Source organism: Papio anubis, chromosome 16, assembly GCF_008728515.1.
Source record: "Papio anubis isolate 15944 chromosome 16, Panubis1.0, whole genome shotgun sequence".
Lineage (NCBI taxonomy): Eukaryota > Metazoa > Chordata > Mammalia > Primates > Cercopithecidae > Papio > Papio anubis.
In genome coordinates this window covers 4,253,615-4,274,075 of record NC_044991.1, presented here as the reverse complement: position 1 = coordinate 4,274,075, position 20,461 = coordinate 4,253,615, and the positions used below count along the sequence as shown (strand labels likewise).

General features: G+C 52.9%; 1 protein-coding gene across 1 annotated transcript in view; it reads right to left on the bottom strand.

The window, feature by feature from the left end:
* Positions 1-20,461, bottom strand: part of CELSR1 (cadherin EGF LAG seven-pass G-type receptor 1) — a 169,660-nt gene that overhangs the window by 43,184 nt on the left and 106,015 nt on the right. Inside the window, exon 5 of the mRNA XM_031656181.1 lies at positions 17,594-17,682. Coding sequence (XP_031512041.1) covers positions 17,594-17,682 — 89 coding nt within the window. The remainder of the gene's footprint in view (positions 1-17,593; positions 17,683-20,461) is intronic.

Here is a 20,461-nt window from a genome sequence, read left to right as displayed (position 1 = left end):
TGAGTTTTACACAGAGAAAGCGGCTCAAGCAGCTTCCCCAGGGCACTGGCGTGGCAGCATCTGGCCAGGAAAAGCACTCGGTGGCTTGGCTGGGTCACAGCCGATGATGAACGATACGGGTCGGGGAGATAAGGAATAAGACAGACGAACCGCTCCCTCACATTTCTAAGAGGAATTTTTTAAGTCTGCCACATATTTATACAAAAGAAAAAGACAGTGTGGGAATGAAGGGGGCCACATGGTCGTATCTGAGTTTTTTCTCAATTCTTGTGTTGGAAGGCTCCGGGCACAGGATAGGCCAAGGCCAGCACAGTGGAGGCACCAGCGCCCGGCACCCGCCCTCCCAGGGCTCAGCTGGGTACTGCGCAGCAGCCGGCCTGACCCAGAGGACCCCCCTAACCCCTGCACCAACACCCCTTGTGGGAAAGGCCTCAATTCCCAGGCCTCGCTCCCAGGACGTAAAGCTCAGTAGCTGGACCTGGTCACTCAGGCCGAGCAAGGCAGGCAGCGCGCACAGCAACTGGAGAAAGCAGGGACTGCCCATGGTGCCTCTACACCTCTCAGCGGGCACCCTGGCCGGCACAGGCTCCCCGGGGCAGGCAGAAACAGAGCTAGTGAGGAAAGACCACATCTCACTCCTGTCGCCACCTGAGAAAAAACCTATGGTGCCGCTGAGCACTGCAAGGAGTGGCCCAGAGGCACCAAGCTGTGCAGATCCGGATTCCTGCTGCAGGAGGTCATCTCTGGGGTCCAGCCTCCTCTTCTTTTCCTTCAAGGTATTTTCTTCCCTGCGTGCAGCCCTCCCCCTTGGCTTCCACTCAGCCGCTCTATGCAGTGCAGGGAGTTTTTGTGTGCGCACAAAAGCGTTTGGTCCTTACGAAGTGCTCACATTTCTCCAGCCTTTTAACCTGCTGCAGACGATTCTGCACTGGGAGGCCGGTGGGGGTACAGTTTCGACGCTGGGGAAGGTGGCAGGGGAAGGCGGTGTGGGGGTGGGAGGGTCACGTCTTAGGAAATGAATGAATTCATGCTCTGTGTCAGAAATGATTAACCAACGTTCATATCAAAGAATTCACAGATGGCTGGACCTCAGGAATGTCTGCACAGAGCCACAGTGCGGCGCTGAACGGTCCATGCTGTCATGTCTCAAGATGACAAGGTTCAGGCCTGACTGGCCGACAAATGCCCCAGGAAATGTGGGCAAGACCCTGTGCCAGTTCTGGCACGGAGATGACAAGCCCTCCCTTGGAGGCAGTCACCACAGTTCTCTGAAGCTGCTTGGGAAAGTGGTGGGAAGGGTCACGAGGAGCAAATTCATGCAGATGCACGCAACCTTCCAGAATTCAAGCAGGACTCCCAGGAGCCTCGGACAGGACTTTGCCAGAACGCAAACCTCACACCGAGCTGCTACTTCCTGGGGCGTCCCAATACCCCCAGGCAGGTAACAGGACCGTGTTCTGCCGGGTAGCCACCCTCTACACAGGGACTGCCGGCTGCCTTTGATGACCTGGCTCAAAGGGTGCGGCATCCCCCCAGGGCTGCGAGCAGCAAACCGTCTGGAAGCCCAACTGAGCCACTGGGCCACCCGGTGGGGAGGGCGGCTCCACACTATCCCAGGTTGTAAGGGGACCTTGAGTTCCTCTGCCCAGCTCCAGCTGAGTGGGACAGGTGCTCCTGAATCCCTCACCTGCCAGGGACCCAGGGCAGAAGACATACTCTATGAGCCTAGGCAGGCTCTTCTAGAAAGTGTGTAAGTGCACAGCTGCTATCTCTAGGGCTGTTTGGGAATGAAACGAAAGGACAGATCTGAAACTCTTTGCACTGTCTGAACTTGCGTGGCTGATGTTACTATCATCCTCGTTCTCAACTCAGGGTCCAGCTGGGTGGACCCAAGGCTGGCAGGGGCTCACAGGACAGCAGTAGCCACAGCTTCCAATGAACATCACCTCCTTAAAGCCAAGGGTTCATATCTCGCCCCTACTTGGGAAAGTCACAAGACTTCCCCGCATGCCAGGACTTGGCTGTACAACTGGGGGTAAAAATAACATCTTCCTCATGGGATGAAATGAACGACATGTGTGAAGTGCCTGCAGCCATGTCTGCTGCTATTGTTATTTCTCGAAAAAGATGACATGCAAGTGGTTCTCTCAAGTTTTGCTGTTTGAACACTTCCCTATATTAAAATAACATAATACAGGGGCTGAACGCAGTGGCTCACGCCTGTAATCCTAGCACTTTGGGAGGCCGAGGTGGGCGGATCGCTTGCAGTCAGGAGTTTGAAACCAGCCTGGCCAACAAGGTGAAACCCCATCTCTACTAAAAAAAAAAAAATACAAAAAAAATTAGCCAGGCATGGTGGTGGGGGCCTGTAATCCCAGCTACTTGGGTGGCTGAGATGGAGAATCGCTTGAACCCGGGAGGCGGAGGTTGCAGTGAGCCGAGATTGCGTCACTGCACTCCAGCCTGGGTGACAGAGCAAGATTCCGTCTCAAAATAAAGAAATAAATAAAAATAATAAAATGATAAAGTTGATTTTTACATTTTTAAAGGAAAAAGAAGCAATTAAGCAGCTCATGTAATTAACCTCTCTGCTGAACCCGCAGGGTCTTCCCCAGGAGCTGAGACACACAGTCACCTGCAGCTTGGAGTTCTGTCACTGGCACGTCATTTCCTCCGTTTACTCAACGACCCAACAAAGTGATGCAGAGTACTATTAGGCTTATTGTGGAGCATCAGAAAAGTTTTCGACAAAGGTCGAACCAACTGGTCACCTGCAGATTCTTAAAAAATCACACCAAAGCCTTTTATTTCTCAGGCAAGGGGGTCTAACCCCAATTTCCCTGACGATTCTGGCCAAAGACAAAAGCGAGAAGCTCTGTGCTTTCCTGATGGACGTACAGTACATTTGGAAACGCAAGAACCGTGGGTCCGGAGGCAGGAGTCCCCTGGGCATGCGTGCTCAGCGCCGGACGGAGATAAGCTCCTCCTCCAGGGCTCCATGATCCCCGTGGTAGTTAATTTTGTTCTGGAAATGATCCAGCAGGGCACTGTGCCAGCCCCCACTGAGCCAGACCCTTGACCAAAGCCTCCAGTTCCGCGGGAGGAAGCCAGGGGCATCTCAGGCCTGCCCCTTTGGGGCTCAGCCACCGGGACCAGGTCCCCTCTGCAGCCAGGCTGCCCCCCCAGGTGTTCTGGGAGCCTGGGAATTTATGGGGGTTCGCTCCGAGGGGGGTCTGCTTGCCAATGACAAATGAAGGGCCAACATGCAGTGAGATACAGCGCCTTATTGGAAAGCAACACGTTCCCTCTCTTCGGGGTTTTATAGACAAAAAATTGCTTGGTACAAACTGAGCGACCCTCAAGCACCCAGTGAGCAGCTCATTCACGTTCATCTAATTCATGTTCATCTACGCGCGGGAGGCATCTAAATCCTACTGCTACTCCCAGCTGCAGAAATCCTGACAAGCAAGACAAGGGGAGAGCACACTTCTGAGCTGCAGCCTCCTGGGGCCTCCTCCACACGGGCACGGGGACAGAGTGCCTGGGATGGGGCCTCTGAGCTCAGCCCCCACAACATAGTAGCCTGAGTGTCCCGGGAAAAACAAGACAAAGCTTCAGGAAGGATGGCAGGTGGGCTACAGTTCCCGCCAAAACGACTTTTCTGAGCAAGGAGAAAACGCTTACCAGAAATGTACACACTCGCCCACTCACACTCCTGTTCATTCACCCACACTCGTACATACTGAAACTCACATGTGCACTTACCACTCACACTCAAGTGTGCCCTCACCCACGCACAGGCACTTATACTCGTGCACATTTACCCACGCTCACGTGCATACCCACACTCACACCCACATGCACACTCCCACACACGTGCCGTCACTCACATTCATGTGCACTTATTCATACGCTTACACATGCACTTACCCACACTCACGCACACTCACCCACAAACACGTGCACTCACCCTCGTGTGCACTCACCCAATCGTGCATACTCAAACCCACGTGCACTTACCCACACTCACACTCAAATGTGCCCTCACCCACATGCACACTCATACATGTGCACCTACCCACTCGTGCATACTCATCCACATTCACACTGACATATACACTCACCCACACACTCAAATGTGCCCTCACCCATACGTGCACTTACATGCACACACTTACCCACACTTGTGCATACTCATCCACATTCACTCATATACACTCACCCACACACTCAAATGTGCCCTCCCCCACGTGCACTCATACTCACATGCACACACCCACACTCGTGCATACTCATCCACATTCTCACATATACACTCACCACACTCAAATGTGCCCTCACCCACACGTGCACTCATACATGCGCACACTTACCCACACTTGTGCATACTCATCCACATTCACAGACATATACACTCACCCACACACTCAAATGTGCCCCCCACACGCACACTCATATGTGCACACTTACCCACACTCGTGCATACTCACCCACATTCACTCACATATACACTCACCCACACACTCAAATGTGCCCTCCCCACACGCATACTCATATGTGCATACTTACGCACACTCGTGCATACTCATCCACATTCACTCACACATACATTCACCCACACCAAATGTGCCCTCACCCACACGTGCACTCACCCACTCACACGGGTGCACTCATACATGCACACCTAGCCACTCATGTGCACTCATGTGTGCACTCATGCACTCACCTACTCATGCACACATGCACATTTACCCCATGCTCACCCACACTCAAATGTGCACTCACCCACATTTACATGTGTGCTTATTCACACATGCACACATCCGCACTCACATGCGTACTCACCCAGGTGCCCACTCGCCCAGGTGCACTCACACACATGCACACTCACATGTGGACACCCACTCACATGTCATTCATACTTGCATGTGCACACACACGTGCAGTCACATGTCCATACTCATTCACACTAGCACACACTTGTGTGCACACATGCTCACCCACACTCATGCTCAAGCTTGTTTGTACAATATACTCACTGTGCACACTCACTTTGTGCATACATGCAGCTTGCACACTAACACATGCTCATATAAAGCCATGGCCTGCTCCTGTTAAGACCTGATAGTCCCCTCTCTGTCCTTGATCTGGGCCCACAGGACCCCCTTCCTCCTGTGGTCTGTCCCCTGCCTCCTCTTGCCCTGATGACCTTTCTGACCACCCTCCCCTCCCTCCTGGTCTGCAAGCCACTAAGGGGTGACATGCTCAGAATCCGTGTGATAAGATGAAGGTGGGGAGAGGGCTGAGTTGGGGGAGAGAGCATGGAAGTGCTTGGAAAAGACAGGGAGAAGGTGGGGCCCAGGGATGGTCACGGCAGGAAAACACGACAGCCCTGGGATGGTACGTCCCAGAGCAGCGAATACACGGGTGGGTGAGAGATGCTGGGTCCGTGGCTCTGCCTAACCCTGGCCCTCCCGTCATCTACTCTGTGCCTCAGTTTCCTCATCTGTGAAACAGCAACAGCACCTCCTCCTCCAGAAGCGGACATGAGGATCACGTGGGGGACACACGCGAGCCTGGCACAAGACAAGACATCAGTCAGTACCCTTCAGCCACCACCACCTTCCCTGCCAAGGTGCTGGGGGGCAGAGGCAGGAAGGGCGGGGAGCCCAGAAAGGGGAGGGAGGCAGCCACGGGGCAGGGCATCCCAGAGCCCCAGCAGTGAGGGGCCGGGTAGGGTGGGAAGGATGCAAGTGAGACAGAGGCTGGAGGACAGTGGCTATGATGCCAGACAGGAAGCAACTTCAACCGGGCGTGAAACTGAGGGCTGCCCCAGCCCTGGGGCGACTTTCCATAACAGGGTTCTGCAATACAAAGGCCCAGGGTGGGGCGGCGCCTGCCCCCGGGAATCACCATGTTTCCGTAACAAGTGACTTTCTATCACCTGACCAGGCCCGTGTTTGGGAACGGAAACCAAGTGACTTATCTATTTCTGTCACATCGCACACCAGCAGCAGGGCACCCCCACCTGCCACAGCGCCTGCAGGCAGGGCCCCGCACCACCTTTCTGGCAGGGCTCGCTGGCCACCCGAAGGCCCCTTTGTCGGCTTCTATGCCCCCATTACTTGGGCCCAAAGAGGCAGGAACATCCTGAGTCCGAGATGCAGGGTAAGTAAAGGCAGTGGCTACAGACTTCACCACCCGACGGGACCACGTGCCGACTGCCTTCACAGAGGCCCCACTACTGGGTTTAAGGAACACCTGCTGGGGCTGGAGAAGCCAGGGAGGGCGTGACCTTTCACGCAGCCACGGAACACCTGGGGAGTATCCCCATTCCCTCCTCTTAAACATGCAACTTCCTATGAGACAGAAGCAAAGCCAACAAGGCCACAGGGGGGCAAAATCACGAGCCTGCATGGCTGCCTCCTTTATTGTAAGGATTTTATACACTCTGCAAGGCTTAATTAACTTTGTAAAAGTTTAGCTTCTTTATCTTACATATTCTATAAATCCAATTATCTTTTTATTATTTTTTGTTTTATATTTGAGACGGAGTCTCACTCTGTCACCCAGGCTGGAGTGCAGCAGTGCGGTCTTGGCTCACTGCAACCTCCACCTCCCAGGTTCAAGTGATTCTCCTGCCTCAGCCTCCCAAGTAGCTGACATTACAGGCACCTGCCACCACGCCTGGCTAATTTTTTTGTATTTTTTAGTAGAGACGGGGTTTTACCATGTTGGCCAGGCTAGTTTTGAACTCCTGACTTCAAGTGATCTGCCTGCCTCGGCCTCCCAAAGTGCTAGGATTATAGGCATGAGCCACCGTGCCTGGCCCTCCAATGATTTTTTTAAACAGAATATTTAAAAGAAAAAAACAAAAATGGCTCATAATCCCATGACCCAGAGAACTGCTGTATTATTTTTTTAAATACAAAGAATAACTCAAGTGCATGTAAGAAAGCACAGAAGGGCCTAAAAGGAACATGAAATCCACCTCACTTTGCATCCTTCTTCCCATTGGTATCCACCTTTGCCATAAGGGCCGCCACGATGCCTCCTGCACTGCACGTCTGGCCTCTGCAATGCCACCTCCTGGCTCTTGCCACCAATGGTACACGTCTCTACCCTAGAGGCTGGGCTTGGCCACATGACCTGGGCAACGGGACATCAGGGCACAAGGACATGAGAGAAGTCCTGGAAAGCGCCGTGCACTGGGACTTGCCCTCTCTGGCTGCTAGGAACCCCCTGCTACCAGGTGAACAGCCAGGCTAGCCTGCTGCAAGATGAGAGGCCCCAGCCGCCATGGCTAAGGGCCAGGTCATATGAGTGAGGCCTTCACACAGCCCTGGCTGAATTGCATAGACCAGAAGAACCAGCAGCCAAACCACTACATCATGAGGAATAATAAATACCTGATTAAGACTCCATGCTTTAGGCAGTTTGTGACCTTGAAACAGCTATCCGATGAGAACTATTAACAAGTTTGGGCCGGGTGCGGTGGCTCATGCCTATAATCCCAGCACTTTGGGAGGCCGAGGCAGGTGGATCACCTGAGGTCAGGAGTTCGAGACCAGCCTGGCCAACGTGGTGAAATCCCATCTCTACTAAAAATACAAAAATTAGCCAGGCGTGGCGGTGGCCGCCTGTAATCCCAGCCATTCGGGAGGCTGAGGCAGAAGAATCGCTCGAACCCGGGAGGTGGAAGTTGCAGTGAGCCGAGATCACACCAGCCTGGGTGACAGAGTGAGACTCCATCTCAAAACAAACAAAAAAACACAAGTTTGTTGTTTTAGAGAGCTTAGAGTTATCCTTCAGAAAAAAACATATGTATATACCAGCATATATTTTAAATCTTAAAAGAAATTTTTTTTTTTTGAGACAAGAGTCTCACTCTTTCACCCAGGTTGGAGTGCACTGGTACAATCATGGCTCACCGCAGCCTCAACCTTCCAGGCCTAAGTGATCCTCCTCAGCCTCCCAAGACCACAGGCACGTGCACCACACACCCGGCTAATTTTTTTTTTACTTTATATTTTGAAGAAATGTGTTCTCCCTATGTTGCCCAGGCTGATCTTGAACTCCTGGGCTCAAGCAATCCTCCCACCTCAGCCTCCCAAAGTGCTGGGGTTACAGGCGTGAGCCACCGTGTCTGGCCTCAAAGTTATTTTGAAGAAACTTTCTATTTTGAGACAAGTTTAGATGTACATGCAATTGTAAAAAATAATACAGAGAGATCCCATGTACCCCTTACAGTTTCCATCCATGGAAACACCCTGCAAAAAGATAGTGTAATATCAAACCCAGGTACAGACACTGACACAGTGGAGACAGAACATTCCATCACTGCAAGGACCCTGCCTGTGGTCCTGTCATAGCCACACCCACTTCCCTCCTGTCCCCAGCCCAATACCAGGCAACCACTACTCTGTTTTCCATTGTTATTTTGTCATATTAAGAATGTCATAAAGGCCGGGTGCAGTGGCTTACGCCTGTAATCGCAACACTTTGAGAGCCCAAGGTGGGTGGATCACTTGAGGTCAGGAGTTCGAGACCAGCCTGACCAACGTGGTGAAACCCCTTCTCTACTAAAAATATAAAATTAGCCGAGCGTGGTGGTACGTGCCTGTAATCCCAGCTACTCGGGAGCCTGAGGCAGGAGAATCACTTGAACCCAGGATGTGGAGGTTGCAGTGAGCTGAGATCGTGCCACTGCACTCCAGCCTGGGATACGAGGCAAAACTCTGTCTAAAAAAAAAAACACAGACAAAAAAACACAATGTCATACAAATGGAATCATACAGTATGGTCCCTTTGGTGGTTGCCTTTTCCCACTCAGCAGAGTGAGAAGTTGTTTGGTGCTAAGATGTATTCCCTGTTCCATGGTACGGACATATCAGTTTGTTTAACATTCACCCAGTGACAGCCATCTGGGCTGTTTCCCATTTGGGGATATTATGAAAAGCTGTACCACTTGTGTGCAGGTTTCTGCGTCAACATGAATTGCATCTATATTCATGACGAACGGTGGTCTGGGGTTTGGTTTCGTCTGTCTTCGTCTGGTATTGGAATCAGGGTAATGCTTCATGAACTGAACTGGGAAATGTTCTCTATTTTCTGGAAGAGACGTTGCAGAATTGACGTAATTCTTTAAATATTTGTTAGAATTCTCTTGTGAAGCCATCTGGGCCTGGAGATTTCCTTTTTGGGAATGTTAAACTACAAATTCTATTTCCTCAATAGTTATACAGTCATTCAAATGACCGATTTCATCTTGGGTGAGGAGGAGTAGTTTTCTGAGGAGTTGGTCCGTGCATCTGGGTTTTAAATGTACACATGTAGAGTTGTTTTTATTATTCCCTTATTACCCCTTTTAATGTCTACAGAGCCTATTTTATTCCTGGTATTAGTAATTTGTCTTCCATTTTTTTCCTTATCAGTCACGCCAGAAGTTTTTCCCTCTTTGAAAAGATATTGTTAATCTTCTTAAAGAATCAGCTCTTCGTTTCATTGATTTTCTCTATTGTTTTGTTGTTTCAATTTCACTGACTGCTACTCTTATCTTTATTATTTCCTTCTTTCTGCTGGCTTTGGGTTTATTTTATTCTTATTCTAGGTTCTTGAAGTAAAAGCTTAGATTACTGATCTGAGACATCCCCCTTTTCTAATGTAAGTATTTAGTGCTATACATTTCCCTCTCAGCATTGCTTTAGCTGCATCCCACAGCTTTTCGTATTTAGGATTTTTATTCCCTTTAAATTTGTTTAAAAACCTGCCTTCTTCCCTTCCTCCCTTCTTTTTTGAATAATGAAATATTTTGGTCAAGTCTCTATGCAGACCCATCTCCAATTGCTGGAGTCAGCTGGTACCACCAAGGGCTGAGTGAGGCAGAGCAGCAAGGCTGGGGAGGGGGCAGCTGGGGAGGGGGCAGCTGGAGAGGGGGCTGAGTGAAGCTGTGGCCTGGTGGGGTTGGAAAGTTGTTTAAATAATGGAAGGTTGAGAAAAATCAATAACTATACTGAGGAAAACGAGAACAAGGTTCCTAACTGATAAAGATTTACAAATATAGAAGAGGAAAAACAATAAGAATGAACTCTAACTCTGCTTGGGCTGCTGTAACAAAATACCAGAGGCTGAGTGGCTTGTCAACAACACACATCTGTTTCTCACAGTTCTGGAGGTTGCGAGTCCAACACCAAGGTGCTGGCTTATTCAACATCTGGGGAGGGTCTGCCCCCTGGTTCCCAGACCAGCACCTTCTTGCCACACCCTCACATGACAGAAGGGGTGAGGGGCAGTCTTGGGGCTCTTTTATAAGGACATTCATTCCACTCATGGGAGACCCGATCACCTCCCAAAGGCTCCACTTTCTAATACTGTCACCTTGGGGGTGAGGATTTCAATATATGAATTTGGGGGTGCTACGGTCTGAAGTGTCCTCTAAAGTTCACGTGTTGAAACTTCATGGCCAGTGGGATGGTATCAAGAGATGGGCCCTTTAGGAGGTGGTAAAGTCATGAGGGTGGGCCCCTCAAGGATGGGATAAGGGCCTCAATAAAAGGGCCCACGGGAGTGGGTCTACCCTCTTGCATTCTTCTGCCATGCGAGGACACCCGGACGCTGCCATTTATGAGGAACGGGCCTTCGCCAGGGCCCAAACCTGCAGGTGCTCAGGCTTCCAGCCTCCGGGACTCAGAGAAATCAATCTCTGTGGTTTGTAAGTACCCAGCCTCAGGTGTTCTGTTACCAAGCAGCACGAATGGGCTGGGACGGCATCAGGGGGATGTGAACGTACAGAGCAGGGCAAACGCGGCAGTGCTGCAGTGAAGTTTATGGCTTCCAATAGGGAGTGATAGGTACATAGGAAAAAAGAATATGAAGTGTGTGTGCGTGTGTATACGTACACACACACACCTACACAGACGTCTATGTCCTAGTTCTGCCCAGTAACAGACACTGGGAGTGAGACAACCCAAAGCAATGAGCACACCAAGCACCCAGATCTGGAGTTCTAAATGCCACCCTCCACTAAAAGAACCAGGCTTGGCCGGGTGCAGTGGCTCACGCCTGTAATCCTAACTCCACTAAAAGAACCAGGCTTGGCCAGGTGCAGTGGCTCACGCCTGTAATCTAACACTTTGGGAGGCCAAGGCAGGTGGATCACTTGAGGTCAGGAGTTCGAGAACAGCCTGGCCAACATAGTGAAACCCTGATCTCTACTAAAAATACAAAAATTAACCAGGTCTGGTGGTGAGCAGTTGTAATCCCAGCTACTCAGGAGGCTGAGGCAGGAGAATTGCTTGAACCCAGGAGGCTGAGGTTGCAGCGAGCTGAGATAGCGACAGAGGCACCTGTTGGCGACACGGTTGTTGAACGTTCCATCTGTCAGAGGACCTTACTGTACAGTACACCCTACAACTAGCACTGTTGACAATGGTTATCTGATGTTCCACTGTCCTGAGGAGCTCCTCCCCTCATCGCTGTACAGAACCCCACTGCACTGTTGGCAACGGTTGTTGACGTTCCACTGTCAGAGGACCTTACTGTACAGAACCCCACTGCACTGTTGACAATGGTTATTGATGTTCCACTGTCTGAGGACCTTACTGTACAGAACCCCACTGCACTGTTGGCAATGGTTGTTGACATTCCACTGTCAGAGGACCTTACTGCACACAACCCCACTGCACTGCTGGCAATGGTTGTTGACGTTCCACTGTCAGAGGACCTTATTGCACAGAACCCCACCGCACTGTTGGCAACGGTTGTTGACATTCCACTGTCGGAGGACCTTACTGCACAGAACCCCACCGCACTGTTGGCAATGGTTGCTGATGTTCTACTATGGGAGGACCTTACTGCATAGAACACCACTGCACTGTTGGCAATGGTTGTTAACGTTCCACTGTTGGAGGACCTTCTATTCTATTAAATACCTTCCGAGTTCGTTTCTGTAAGTTGGATTCTGTGTGTGTAGTCGGCACTCAATTAACATGGAGGGGAGGGAAAGAGAGGGTCACGTGACCTCACCCAGGGGACCACACAACTGTCTAACCATGGCAGATCTGTAGAGCCCAGGAAGAGTCCCATCAAAACATCGCACCCTGACACAAGTGTCTAGGTGGAAGCCCTCGAGTTTTTAGAACATTTGCAGAAACAGAGAAGCTCCCCGGACCCCAGGGGTGCTCTGGGGGCACATTGCTCACTCTTCTTGGGACTTTGGGGTTTAATGTGCAGCACAGACCCAAGAGGTTTTGAATGACCTGACAAGCAACAGGTGAGCAATCCGTAATGACAGCAGGACCTAGGGGTCATCTCAAGGTCATGGAAATCTCAAAGCACTTAGATCCTCTGGCTCAACAGAAGCAGAGGCTGGTTGTCCAGAGGAGGTTTGTTGCAACCTGGCCTCATGCTGTCTTTATAAAAGCACTTTCCGCTGCATGCCAAAGACAGCCCCGCGCCATCTCAGAATCACCAGAACCAGAGGAAGCCAAAGTGCCGGGGCAGGGTCTCGAGGACTGCAGTAGCCAGCTCAGGCATGGGGCTCCACCGCGTGTGGTCTAGCCACATGTGGCCAGCACAGCAATCGCGACAAGCACAGCACCGTCCCCGGCCAGGTAATGGATGCCAAGTGCCCCTTGAAGACCACCTGCCGCCCACGTAGAGGCTGCTGCCTCAAGCCCCGGCCCAGGGTCTTGCATCTCCACCTGAAGCTACCAGGACTCCGCCTAGCTGAGCTCCCGTCTCACTAGCCCAGTGGTTCTCATCCAGGGCATGACCTCGGGGACCTGACAATGATGAAGACCTCTTGGTCGTCAAAACTGGGTTAGGGGAACAGCTGCAGTCTAGTGACCAGAGGTCAGCAATGCTGCCCAGAACAGGCCTCCCAATGAAGGATCATCGTCCCCAAGGGGCAGCAGCGCCCAGGCGGGAAATCCCAGCACAGCTGCTCACCACCTCCCACATCTGCTTCATGCGGGATCTCCCAGCAGCTCTGGGCCTCCTGGCGCCCCACCTCACTGCCTCACCTCATAGCTCACTCACGGGTCCCCAGCAGGCCACACTGCCTCGTGTCCATGTCAGGCACTACCTTCCCAGCATGTCCTTGCCTCCACAGCTGGCAAGGAGGTTGTGCTCCAGGCTCTGGGCAGGCTCAGCTGGCTTTGGAAGACACCTGGGCCAGGTGGGCACGAGCCACCCTTGCTTCCCCAGGGCCCCGTTAAACATCTCGCTGGCACATCTGTGCCCCCGACTCTGCCAGGAGCTCCTGGAGCAAGGTAGCATCTAAACGTGATCCCCGCAGGCAGCCTCAGGGAAGCACAATCAAGGAATGAGCGTTCAGTGCAGCCCCAAGGGTCCCCGTCCTCCCAGACGGCCCCTCCCTAGCACTGTCTCTGTGGGGAGTAAGCTTCTCCCCACACCTCCCAAACACCCAGGATGCCCAGGGCAATGGGGGAGCAGCAAACACTTAAAGCTAATGAGGGCAAAACCTGATTCTCAAGTGGAAAGAAAGGTTTTCCTTTTCCGTCAGGCACTTTCGCCCTTTTGGAAGTTGTGGTGGAAACACCTTCAAACCAGCCTTGGGGGAAAACAAACAAACAATCACGCTGGGGGTGAAGCAACGGCTGAAACTGCTCCACGCGGCCCCAGACCTCCCGGGGTGGCTGTGCGAGTGGGGGCTATGTTGTTTCATCTGTGCTTGGCGGAGCTCCACACAAATGCACAAGTGTCTGCCTTTGAAAAGACCTTCCTGGAAGAATGTCCAACTCCAATGCACCCTTTGGCTTTGCTGAAGGTGAATTAGACCAATAAACCTTCTCGTCTAAAATGTCATCAAGCAGAAAGGAAAAATCAACAGACTCTGCCTGCACCCTGCCTGGGAGGGTTCCCTACCCCGTGGCTTCTGGTGGCGTTGGCCAGTGGCAAGCCACATGGGAGGATAGAGTGAGGGAGGGGAGGGGAGGGGTACCAGGAGGGCCCCAGGCTGTGCCTCTAACACAGGGGTGGCCTGTGCCCCTCTCCTGTGGCTTCTGACCAGGACCCCTTCTCTCTGGGCTCCAATCTGCCATTTCCCTTGATGCTTGAGGACTAAGGGCTGTCACAGCTCTGCTGACACTGCCTCTAGCCGTGGGTTCCACACCGCCCCTCATGGATACCCCACGCCCTGCCCAGCCCTTTGTAAATAACTCTTCCAGGGCTGGTCCCACTGGAGCACCCCATCTGCTTCCTGTGAGGACCCTGACTGCTCCACCAGCCTGGCAGCTCCCAGGCCCTGTGCACTGGCGGGTGGGGGAAGGGTCCCCGCAGTTTGCACATGGATGCAGTGCAGGCGGCCACTGACAGGCGATACCCAGGAGGTCATGCTCAGACCTGAGGTGCAGGTGGCCCACGCCTCAGAGACACAGCCGCCCTGGAGGGCGGGGGACAGAGAACAAGACTGAAGAGAGGGGGCTGGGCAGCGGCGCAGCCCCCACCAATGCTTCCACCCTCACCACATCGTTGTATGCTGAATTTTTTCAAATATGTTTCCTTAATCATCCCTAAAAATACAAAAACCAAAACCAGCAAGGTGGCGCAGCAGGTGAATACAGCGTGCTGGGGAAAGGACACAGCTGGGTGGGGTGGGGGGGACGACCCTCTGCATCAGCCAAGGCAGGCAGGGACGCACGTGCAGGGGGGTTCCCTCGGCCATGTCACCCACCGCCCTCAAGACCACCCTTGTAGCCCCAGCCCTGAGCCCCTCAACCCCTCATTGTCTAGCCCCAACACCTCCTTCCTGTGTGGGTCCCCTCCCAACCTGAGCCTGTCCTCTTCCCCAAAACCTTCCCTGGTGGCCCAAGGTCACTCCCAAGGTGGCTGCCGGAGGACGGGACCAGAGGTAACACTGGAGACAAAGTGGAGGCCCAGAGAGGAGAGGAACCAGCCCCCAGAAGATTGTCTTCCTGACCTCAAGCTGGCCCTGCCACCCCTCCAGGCCCCCATACCGCTCACAACCTGACTGGCCCTGCCCCTAGCTCAGGCACACTCCAGAGGAGACCGCTGCACCTGGGTTTGTCAGAGCTGCCACTCGGAGACAAGGTCACAGAGCAGCGGTGCCGTCTCCTTCTCGGGCAGATGCTCATAATCTCTGCTAACACATTCCTAGTGTGTGGCCCCGTCAGACCTCCCAATGGACGCCTAAAGACACAGTAAAAACTGGTTGGTTTCCTCCATCAAATAACCTCAGGCAAGACAGAGAAGCATCCAGCGCTCACAGGAAAGGCCTAATCCCACACGGGGGGCTGTGCTCAGGCACCGCTGAAAGGACCTGGCCCTAGACACGGAAGCCGTGGATCCCGGTAATCCACCGTCCTCTGTTTATCTTCTTACGTGAGGCCCCTCTCCTCCGGGACAGTGCAGGTGGCGTCCTGCATGGCGACTTTGCTCCTCTGAGCACCCGGAAGGGGGCGGCGGCAGGCGGGCGGGCCCCGGTAAACACTCACTGTGTTCAGAGCCAGGGCCGAGTGTGGACAGAGGTGACCGCAGCAGTGTCCTGGCTGCGAGTCCCTCCACAACTGAGGGCACACTGTTGCTTCTGCCATAGGCAGATGATGATTCTGGAGTGTTGGGCACCGATGGGGAGACCAAGGCGGACTCAACCATCCCCCGCCCACCCCCTCCCCAGCAAAAAATGTTCATCCCTGGATTTTGTTTTCTGACACGCGCAGGAAGGAAAATGTGCCACCTATGCCCTACGCTTCCCTGACGATGGGGCACAGTCTCCAGGGTCCCCTGTGGCCCAGCCCTTGGGAGGCACCACCCCAGGGGGCATCGAGCTCTGATGTCCAGCCCCAGCTGGCTGGAAGGGCACAACAGGAAGGGTCACAGGGTCAGAGTAGGCAGCGCCAGGCAGCAGGACGCAGGGGCCACCCGTGCAGCTCACCCAGAATGCACTTCACACTGGCTAGCACTGCCCCACACAGCCACAGGACGGCACCGTATCAAGAAAAGACTCGGTCTTTGAAATGGACAATGGCAGCAAATGGATCCGCGTCTGTGAGGGCTGCCCTCTTCCTCTTGCTCAGCTCTGAGCCCCTCACCCCAGCAGCCCCTGCGCCTCTGTCGAGCACACGGTTCTCCATCCATCAGCCAGGCCCCACTAGGGGTGACATCCAACGTGCGGCAGCCCAGACCCCGCCCAGACACCTTCCAGCCTTCTCTCAATATCCCCCCAAACCCCACCAGCACCTCCCATCTGTCCTCCTCCCAAATGAGGCTCAAGCTCCACCTGCCCTGGGATGGCACTGATGGGACAGAGGACAAAAACCATGGTCTCTGTGCAGGTGACCACTACTTGGAGTCTGTGTGGCATGCCTGGGAGATGACGGGATATTCAAGGCAGATGTGAAGGGCGGGTCAGGGAGGTAGAGGGACGCCGGTGGCCAGCACGGAAAGGAGAGTGAAAGCTGGTGGACGCAGCACTGTGACATCAGGCCCAGTGACTGGACCCCAACTGCTGGCGAGTCGCAGCCAGGCATAGTGGCTGTGAAAGAAGGAAGATGCTGTCTCCACAGAAGGACTGGATCAATTCTCCTGGAGGACAGAGGATCCCTCATCTGCCAACCAAGCTTAGGCCTCGGCCTTGTGGAAGTCTGGGAAGTGGGGAACAGTGGGGGCGACCGGGCTCCAGGAGGGGCCAGTAAGACCCCCGCAGAACCATGAGCACATGGGGGCACACCCTGGAGCTTCCCAAGAAGAGAAAAGGGGTTTGCACAGTCACAGCCGTGGAAAGCACGGCATTTTGATGCAAAAAACAATGTGTTTCTTTATAAACCAAGGAAAAGCAAAATAAAGCGAAACCAAACCACCCAGTCTTCACGGCACTTCCCCAGAGAGTTCTGGCTTTCCCGTTTACATCCAGGGAGAGTGGACAATCTTGGCTACAGAGTCGTGTATGAACGGCTCAGAATTTCAGCCACTAGGAAATACTCTGGCCAAGGTAGCTGCACATGAACAAGCCCTTTCAGTGTCCCTCCCCCAGCGACGGTGATCTCCGGGGTCCATGTCCCTCCCCGACACAAAGCTCCAGGTGGGAGGACTATGACCCCACCACAGGGCTCAGCTGTATTTACACAGACCCTCCACAAATGTGCATTTCCTAAACCACTTTTTCCAATAGCACGTTTAAAAAAAATTTCAGAGCACAAATGTCTTAAGACAGAAAATCTACCAGGGCACCTTTTTTCCTTTCTTTTTTTTTTTTTTTTTTTCCCAGATGGAGTTTTGCTCTGTTACCTAGGCTGGAACGCAGTGGCACGATCTCGGCTCACCGTAACTTTCGCCTCCCAGGCTCAAGTGATTCTCCTGCCTCAGCCTCCTGAGTAGCTGGAATTACAGGCACCCACCACCACACCCAGCTAATTTTTTAATTTTTGTATTTTTGCTAGAGACAGGGTTTCACCACGTTGGCCAAGCTGGTCTCAAACTCCTGAGCTCATGTAATCCATCCGCCTCGGCCTCTCAAAGTGCTGGGATTACAGGCATGAGCCGCTGCGCCCTGCTCCAGGGCACCTTCTTGAGCCACGCTGGGGCCGGGGGGAAGTGGTGGGGACCGTCTTACCTTGTTGTAGTACTGCACCTGCACAGAGTGCCACCGCCCGTCACTTACACCGCCGGGAACCTTCGGTGCCACAGTCGTCGTCGTCTCACCTGCACGGTGGGAGGGAGATCCAGAGAGAAAGCGAGGTTGGCGGGGCCTACTGGGGACCGAGGACCGGGCTGTGAGGCATCGGGGAGCAGTGCCACGCCCCTCCTCCCTCCCACAGCACCCAAAGGTGGGAGGCTCTAACTCACTCCCTCATCCATTTCTTCTAAGCATATGTGCAATTCTGTTCCTTCTCTGGTTTTGTTTTGAGACATGTCTCACCCTGCCCAGGCTGGAATGCAGGCGTGATCTCGCTTCTGCCTCCCAACAATGGCCTTCCCAGCCTCTGCCCCAGCTATCAGCTGCTGCCTCTGCTGAGCTTATTTTTTAGTAGAGACACATGTTGAGCCAGGTTGGAAACTAACTCCCGATGACTTCAGCCTGTCTCCAGTGCTGGGGATTGAGAGGCATGAGCCACTGCACCTTAGCCTTGTTCCCTCTTTTAAATATGAGTATGGTCGGGCGCCGGGTGGTTCAGTTCGTAATCCCAGCACTTTGGGAGGCCTAGATACATCATGAGGAGATCGAGGACTATCCTGGCTACCTTGAAAACCTTTGCCCCTACTAAAAATACAAAACTAGCCGGGCAACGGCGGGCTTTTTCGCAGTCCTGGGGCTACTCCCGATTTGAGGTAGGAGAATGGGGAAGCTGGGAGGCGAGGCCAGAAAGACGCCATATCCACTGCACTCCAGTCTGGCGATGACAGACTCCCCAAGCCCCAAAAGGTGCGCGTACCAGAAACCATCTGTCTGGTACCAGCAGAAGTCAACGGCACGGTGACCAGCGTCGTATCTTTCCTATGCATTTCATCATCGACGTAGACAAAATCATCAAAACCACAATTCCTGCCGGAAGCGGTTCAAGCCTGTAATCCCAGCACTTCGGTGCTCTGGTGACGGCGACCGTACGTCAGAGATCGACCATCCTGCAACCGGTGAAACCCCATCTCTACTAAAAATGGTAAAAAATCATACTGGCGGAGTATGCGTATTTCGTAGTCCAGCCACCGGAGGTTGAGGCAGGAGGAATTGGCGCGACCGGAGTAGCGGAGCCAGGTGCGCGATTGAGATCCGCCAGAATGCACTCCAGCCTTGGGATAACGAGCCGGACCGCCCCAAAAAAAAAATGTTCACCCCTTTTAGGTCACCAATTCCAGTCAAAATGTCGCATTCCAGGTTTTGAATAACTTTAAACCACGTAATATCGCCCCATCGTAGTCGTAGACGCCGCTTCTGTGCATCTCTGCTTCGGGGTGTTTGTCACTTTCACCCCTTTGAGTCCCAAGAAGGGCGAGTCCCTTCGGGGACTCTGGAGCACAACCCTGAATCAGCAGCAGCTGGGAGGAAGGAGGTTCAGGGGCACCAAAGGACAGGTGCGGTGGGTACGGTCCCAGGCAGGGAATGCCGTCTAAAGGGAACCAGCAGGAGCTCTGGAAACAGGGGTGTGGGAGACACCGGCCAGAGGAATAGCCTAATTCCAACTCACAGAGCCTGGAGGGCTGTGGCCACCACTCCCACAGTGGCTGGCTGCTGTTACAGGTGCCTCCCTTTCTTTACTGCATATAGAAAACCAAGCTCCATCCTCCACCATCACACACACGTCATTCAACACAGGCCAGGGTTCTAGAGACGGAACCACCTCTGAGCCATCGTGGTGAACTTCCAGGTGAAGGAGGAGATGGCAGAATTCACTCCTAAAAGTCAAGTGTGCCAGGCTGAGCCTGGTGGCTCACACCTGTAATCCCAGCACTTTGGGAGGCCAAGGTGGGAGGATCACTTGAGGTCAGGAGTTCAAGACCAGCCTGGCCAACACAATGAAACCCAGTCTCTACTAAAAATACAAAAATTAGCCAGGCATGGTGAAATGTGCCTGTATTCCCAGCTACTTGAGAGGCTGAGGCATGGGAATCGCTTGAACCTAGGAGGTGGAGGTTGCAGTGAGCCAATACTGCACCACTGTACTCCAGCCTGGGTTAAAGAGTGAGACTGTCTCAAAACAAGAACAAAAACAAAAAGAGTCATGTGTGCCAGAAAAACACAGATATACCTGCTGGAAGTCTGGAGAAATGTTCTTTTCTAACAACTGGAATAACGTGTTTAATGGCCTTGTCGATATATATATATATTTTTTTAAAGAGACAGGGTCTCGCTATGTTGCCCAGGCTGGTCTTGAACTTCTGGGCTCAAGCAATCTGCCTGCCTTGGCCTCTCAAAATGCTAGGATTACAGGCATGAGCTACCTTGCCTGGCCAGCCTTGTCATAGAGTCTCACTCTGTCACCCAGGTTGGAGTGCAATGGCATGATCTTGGCTTGCTGCAACCTCCGTCTCCCAGGTTCAAGCCATTCTCCTGCCTCAGCCTCCTGAGTAGCTGGGATTAGAGGCATGTGCCACCACACCCGGCTAATTTTTGTATTTTTAGTAGAGACGGAGTTTCACCATGTTGGCCAGGCTGGTCTCTTAACTCCTGACCTCAGGTGATCTGCCCACCTCGGCCTCCCAAAGTGCTGGGATTACAGGTGTGAGCCACTGCACCCAGCCAGCATCAATGTTTTTAATCTAGAGATGTACCACAATGTAATGATTCCTTGGTTTCTGAAAACATGAACCAGATCGTCCACATTTCCAGCACTACAAATAACACTGTTATGAACATCTTTTATTATTATTATTTTTTGAGATGGAGTCTCACTCCATCACCAAGCTGGGGTGCAGTGGCACAATCTCGGCTCACTGCAATCTCTGCTTCCTGGGTTCAAGCAATTCTCCTGCCTCAGCCTCCTGA